Source organism: Vigna unguiculata, chromosome 6 (genome assembly GCF_037176805.1).
Source record: "Vigna unguiculata cultivar grain cowpea cultivar isolate G323 ecotype 2 chromosome 6, ASM3717680v1, whole genome shotgun sequence".
NCBI lineage: Eukaryota > Viridiplantae > Streptophyta > Magnoliopsida > Fabales > Fabaceae > Vigna > Vigna unguiculata.
Genome location: NC_140797.1, coordinates 36,721,402 through 36,728,316, shown reverse-complemented (window position 1 = coordinate 36,728,316; position 6,915 = coordinate 36,721,402). Strand labels below are relative to the sequence as shown.

The following is a 6,915-nucleotide window of genomic DNA, read 5'->3' as shown; positions in this document are numbered from 1 at the left end:
TTGTACAGCTTGTTTTCCTGATTAGGTTAGCATTTCATGTTTCCGGTGAAAAGCTAAAAGGAAAAAGAGAAGTAACTCTAAATTAGTTTGTAATTTTTATGTAATAATAATTCATTATAAAAAATTATTATTGAATCTTAAGATTCTCACATAATAAAACACTAATGTTGATCTATAAAAAATTATGTGAATATATATTTTTTAACACGTTCTCCCACTATTATTTTTTAATTTATTTTTTTGTTTTTTTTTCTCTTCTCACGTATTCTTAAAAACATATTATGAAAGTATCTTAGAAAAAGAACTCTAATTCCCTCTTTTAAATCAATGTCTATCAAATTAGACTGAGTTTTATTTTATTTTATTATGATTTTTCATAATATTTAATAGATTTTTATATTTTATTAAATTATAATTAAATTCATCATAATATTTTAAATGAATCACATAATAAAATTAATTCATCTGATTTTAATATTATATGTACACATACATATCAATGCCGCAACTGAAAATGACAAAAGAAAAAAAAACGTTGTGGTTTGATGGAATTGTTAGCTGCAAAACAGAAAATGAATACAACAAGAATTATTGTGATGATTTTTTGCTTGTGATGTTGATATTTATTTGTGATGCATGTAGCTGTGATTCACGTGGTGACGTGGCTCATAAGTTGGATCATAGTTGGTGTTCCAAAAGTAGGTAGAAGAAGTTGTCTCTATCTACATGAAACAAGTTCCACACTTATAACATGAAACAAGTTCCAGACTTATAATATAATTGCTGTTATACGAACACTACTGAAGACCTCACAAATCTGATTCTCTTGCGTGTTTGATGACGACCCGTCAACAGTATTTTCCTTTTACCACTCTTAGAAATTGGAATTTCAAGTCATGACCAAATATTAATTATTTCTTTCATAACAAGCTAGTGAGAATTATTGAGAACGAATTATTTTATATATTGGAAAAAAATTATAATCGAGAGTAGATAAGATATTTTTAAAATTTAAGAATATTTTTTAGATAACAAATTAGTTGAACGGTTAAAAAATAATAAAAATTATTTAAGTGAAAAAAAAAATTTACAAATAAAACAAAAATTAAGTAACAAAAAAATAAAAAAATAAGTTTTTTTTTTAAATTACCTAATAAATAAAGTTGGCAATTGAACATTCGAAATTAAAAAAGTCAAACCTTCTCATATAAAAATAAAAATAAACAATCAATAAAAAAAGATAAATAATTAAATATAAGACTTAAAAATTATTTAATTTATTGAAATTGATAATTTACTATTTGAATATAATTATATGAAGAAAAAAAAATCTAAAATTAAGATCGAAATAAGATAGAAAATACCTGAAAAATATGAATAAATTTTATAAACATAAAATAAACCAAACAATAAAAAAAGAAAAAAGTTATAAAACTAAATACCAATATAATATAATATAATATAATATATATATATATATATATATATATATATATATATAAAGTTTTTACATTATTTAATAAATTATTAATATTTTAATAATTTACACGAAAATAAATAAAAACTGAAATACGGTCGAAAGAGAAATATGAACCCTGCACGCGTGCATGTGTCCTCAATTGATAACCTATGCACATATTTTTATGTCGAAACAGAATCTGTTACCTAATGGCGGGTTTGTGTCAGTGGGACTATGAAGATGTGATGGTACATTTTTATTAAAGATCCCTTAATGTCCGTGGGACTATAAATAAAATAATACAATACTTACAAAGAGAAATGATATGTTGACTACTTTTTCTCTTACTCGATTCTTGTACACATATTCCACTTCTTGTACACAGTTGTAACGTCTTTCATTTTCTATATGCTGCATCACTCAATTTTCCATCCTATTTCTTTTTAATCTTTAATTATTTTATTTTATTTTCTTAAATAATATTTGATAAAATTTAACGACTTTTTATGATAATTATTGAACTAAAACTCCATCACATCAGTGTATTTATGATTTGAGTTCATTAAATAATACACTTACATTTTAATTAATTTTATATGATTGTGTCTTTTCATTATTTTTTAAATTTTTATATAAATATTATATTGATATCGAAATTAAACTTGATATTTTAAATTTTGTTTTAAAATTATAAATTTAAATTTATTTCAACTATATTTGAAAATCATATTTCAAAAAAAAGTATAGTTCAAATAATTTTATATATAACTACTTCAAATATAAATTCTAATAAAAAAGTAATATCAAAGTATGATGTAAGAAATTTATTTGAAAAATATAAATTTATAAATTTAAAACACAATTTAAAATGAATTGGTTATTGCAGTCATGAAGTGAGAACCTACATCAAATTAAGTGGGGAACAACAATAGACCACTTGAACAAGTTTTTCAACTTTGGCTAGCCAAAGATTTTTGACAACACACCTCTATTATTTTTGTTTCTTTCAAATTTGAATTTTAACATAAAAGCACAATTTACTTTATCAGCATCGGTCATTACAAAAAATGAACTCGTTCTTGTTGTCATACATAAGTGGAGAGTAGAGTGTTATTAAGTGCGGAGTTATGTTAGATTTTTTGAACAAATTTTTCAATTTTGGGTTGACATACCTTTTTTGGCAACACAGTTCATGCTTTTCGTTTCTATCAAAGTTGAGTTGCAACATAAATCTACCAATTACTTGGATCTGATCATTTATTACAAAAAAAAATAAACAGGTTGTTTCTGTCATGCATAAATGTAAACTTACATCAAATCAAATAAAGTGAGGAACTATGATAAACTCTTTAAACAAGTTTTTCAACTTTGACTCCTCAAATCATTTTCATTGATCCATATGTCATTATTGGTATGTCATTATTGGTAGAGTTTTACTCATCATTATCTTCCTAAACAGAAATGAACAAGTAGTTGTGAAAATATGTGAACAAAGTTTTTTCTAATATGTGTAATTAAGTTATTAATTTAAAACTAATACAATATTTAATTATTTTATTTTAAAAACTAGTACAAGCGACTTCGGGATAGTAATAAAAGAATATTTTAAAAAAGTAATAAAAAATATTATCGTAGAAGATTGATTAAAATGTAAAATAATATTTAATGAACTCAAGTAATACAAGAGTTTTAATTCGATAGTTATCATAAAAAAGTCGTTAAATATTACCACATATTTAAGGAAAATTATAATATAATCGAAAAATAAAATAATTAAAGCTTAAAAAGGAAATAGAATGAAAGATTGAGTGATGCAGGATATAGAAACTATCAAGTTCAAGAAAAAGCATGTGTGCAAAGGACTAAATGTGGAAACGCCTAAAAACTGCCTGAGAAAAAATGGAGTAAGAGAAAAAAAAGTCAAGATATAATTCTCTATTTAAAGAGTGCACCCTCAGATTTCTAATCTCACAACTACATACTTAGATTCCCTTTATTTTAATGGCTACTGAAAAGACAGCATTCGAACTTGCCATGAAAGAAGTTGTTCTTATCAAACCATCAAAACCAACACCTTCCTCTATTCTTCCTTTATCTACACTAGACCACACACCTTCTTTTAATACCCTATGCCATACCCTCCATGTGTATCGATCAAAAGTTGATGATCATGATGAACCTAGTTGCCCTAATCACCAACTGCTACACCCTGCTGATGTGATCAAAGCAGCACTTTCAAAGGCTTTATTCTATTACTATCCTCTTGCAGGTAGGCTAGTAGACCACACTGATGGAAAGCTCGTAATCAACTGCAATGCAAAAGGTGTTCCGTTCTTGGAAGCCAATGCTACTTGCAAGCTTTCTTCTCTCCATTACTGGGATGGCACTGACATGGAAAGTGCAAAAAACTTAGTGTATGACCTTCCTTCTGAAGATGAAAGTGGCCACCAATATCCCTTGGTGTTCAAGGTCACAAACTTTCCTTGTGGGGGGTTCACCGTTGGAATGGGGCTGTTACATTCTGTTTGTGATGGCGTTGGAGCATGTCAGTTCTTCAAAGCCATCATGGAGTTTGCAAGGGGAAAAACTGAACCCTCTGTGAAGCCTGTGTGGGAGAGAGATAGGCTAAAGGGATCAATCACTAAAAACCCATTGCAAATTGATTTTTTGGACGATGCCTCAGCTGCAGTTTCACCCTTTCTTCCAACAGAAGTTCTCATGCATCAGTGCATTAAGGTGGACAGTGAGAGTATCAAAAGACTGAAGATGAGTTTGATGAAGGAATCAGGTGAGAACGAAAACTTCACTACTTTTGAATCACTAGCTGCATATGTGTGGAGGTCTAAATCTAGGGCTTTAAAATTGAACTACGATGGGAAAGTTAAGCTGAATATCACAGTTGGAGTGAGAAGACACTTGCAAGATCCTTTGCCAGAAGGGTATTATGGAAATGTTGTTGTGGATGCTGACGTTATTTTAACAATGAGGGAACTCAATGAAAGACCACTCCATGAGATTGTGAAGCTCATTAAAGAAAGCAAGAAAGTTTCTAGTAACAGTGATTATGTCAGAAACTTCATGAACACTTTAGAGACTGAACTAAATAATTTCAAGGCTGAAGCCAGTGGTGCATTCACTGCCTTGACTGATTGGAGGCACTTGAAGTTCTTTGAAAATGTAAATTTTGGAGTTAAAGAAATTTCGAATGTTGTACCAATGCCTTCTGACATGTTTGGATGTGTTGATTTATGCATTTTCTCAGCTCTTGGGAACTTTGATTCTTCAATGGAGGGAGGGGTTGGTATTTTTGTGTCTCTACCAGCTCCTGCATTGCTCACGTTCAAGGAGGAGATGGATGCTCTCACCCTTTTGATTTGAACACTTACTATATATGAGGATGAATAAAACAGCGTGAAATGTGTGAGATCTGTTCATGCCACCTTTGGTTAGGCTTTTAACCCGTGTGTATTATTATGTTGTAGTCAAATTTGATCGCATTCTAGTTGCATGCGTGGGTCCTTTCTATATAATGAAGGGCGTGTTTGTAGTATGATTCAGGCTAAAATGCAGTTGCTGTCACCCGTAGGAGCTTCTTTTATTACATAATTACTTTTAGAATGTCTCATCACATGGCATTTTAATTTCTACTACCCGCTTTGATTTAATATATGGCTCAGTTTTTAAAGTTAATTTGGCATCACTACTAAAAAATTACTTATTATCTCCAAATTCTTCTAAAAAATATTTTAGCAAGAAAATATGCACATTTCTCTTTAAAAAAAATTTCGTATGAAATTCGTTTGATATTTGATACTAAATGTATTTGGCAGTAAATATCTACAAGTTTTACGGTTAGATTTTTTCTGCATAAAATACCAGTAAAATTACTTACGAATTTACATATATATATATATATATATATATATATATATATATATATATTTGTTAATTTAAAATATTTTTCTTGCTAATAAAATTTTGTATGAAATATCTGTTAAAACTGTTTTCAAGAAAAGAATTTAGAATTCTCTGCGAATCTATATATTTGGGAGAAAAAGCATTAAAAGAAAAACATAAATATTTTTGCTTAAGTTTATTTAATTTTCTTTTGCGCAGAAAAACAAAACAAAATATTATGTTAATTTATTGTATTTAAAACATTTATTAAATTTTATGCTGTTTTAAGTTTCACTATATTTTTTTTAAGCAAAAAAATTATTCATAGAAATTATTTATAATTTTTTCATAAAAAATATCTATGTTTTTATAGGATTACTTTTTGCAAAAAAAAAATCTATAATTTATTTTTTAAAAGATAATTCATAAAAAAAATCAATAATAATGCCTAATGACAATATTACATATTTATTTTTATGACTAGAAATCTACAAGAAGTAAATAGGATTATTTATATATAAATTGGACAAAAAGTTCCGGTGCCAAATAGGATTATTTATATATAAATTATATTTTTTTTTAATAAAAAATCTTCATTCTCTATTTAAAACAATTACATGATAATAGAATAAAAAAATATGATTATCATATCATAAAATAACCATAAAATAAACACAAAAATTTCAAAATTTTAAAATTTAGGATTATACTAGTTTGGAGAAATATATAATTAGGATTTATATCAATTTCATAAAAAAATTTATAAAATTGTGATTGAGATTTATACTAATTTAAAAAAAAATTTAATTTGGAAGAGATCGAGTGAGGACGTGTTATTCAACCTCTTTCTAAGAAATAATGTGAGAATGTATTTTTTAATATCTTTATTTTTCAATATCCATCTCTCAATTTATCTTTTTATCTTTTTTGTTTCTTTTACACTTTCTTGATGATTTATTTTATAATTAGAAACAAAACCCTAATTTCTTTCATTAAATAAATCTTTATCAAGTTATTTTTTATTTTATCTTTATTTTATATTATATTATAATTTTTCATAATATAAAATTAATTTAAATAATATAATAATACATAAATATAATTTAAAAAAATATATAAATATATATAAAATTTAAAATAAAAATAAAAATTGGAAAACTATGACTTCCCTGGTCATCTCTAAGTTTCGCCAGTGTTTTTTTACGTAAAATCACATATAATTAATATTGATGCTTATGAGGTTTACTGCATCAACAATAATCCGGTCTTGGAAACATCGTGCTATTTTGTCTTCAAGCCAGGTTTAATGAGAGAAACGAGTTCTTCGACTTCGACGTTGTGCTCTCTGATCACGAGAAATACATATGTCAGCGAGCACAAGAAAGAATCCGATGACTCCGCCGCCATTAAAAAATCACATATCGACATTCATCACAAGCACACGGGAGGGGCAATTAAGCTACTATTCTAATTACGGATTCTTCTAAGTCCATCTTTTGCGATTATTATTCGATTCTCTTTCATTAGATCGTTGCGATGAAGTTCAAAATGAAGTATGA

The 6,915-nt window shown here is 27.1% G+C and overlaps 1 protein-coding gene across 1 annotated transcript; it reads left to right on the top strand.

Moving 5' to 3' along the window:
* Nucleotides 1-3,446: 3,446 nt before the first annotated feature.
* Nucleotides 3,447-5,126, top strand: LOC114189206 (tetrahydroanabasine acetyltransferase-like). Its single transcript, XM_028077918.2, has one exon. The coding sequence runs from the start codon at nt 3,461-3,463 to the stop codon at nt 4,835-4,837; it is 1,377 nt and encodes a 458-aa protein (XP_027933719.1). The 5' UTR covers nt 3,447-3,460; the 3' UTR covers nt 4,838-5,126.
* Nucleotides 5,127-6,915: the final 1,789 nt, after the last annotated feature.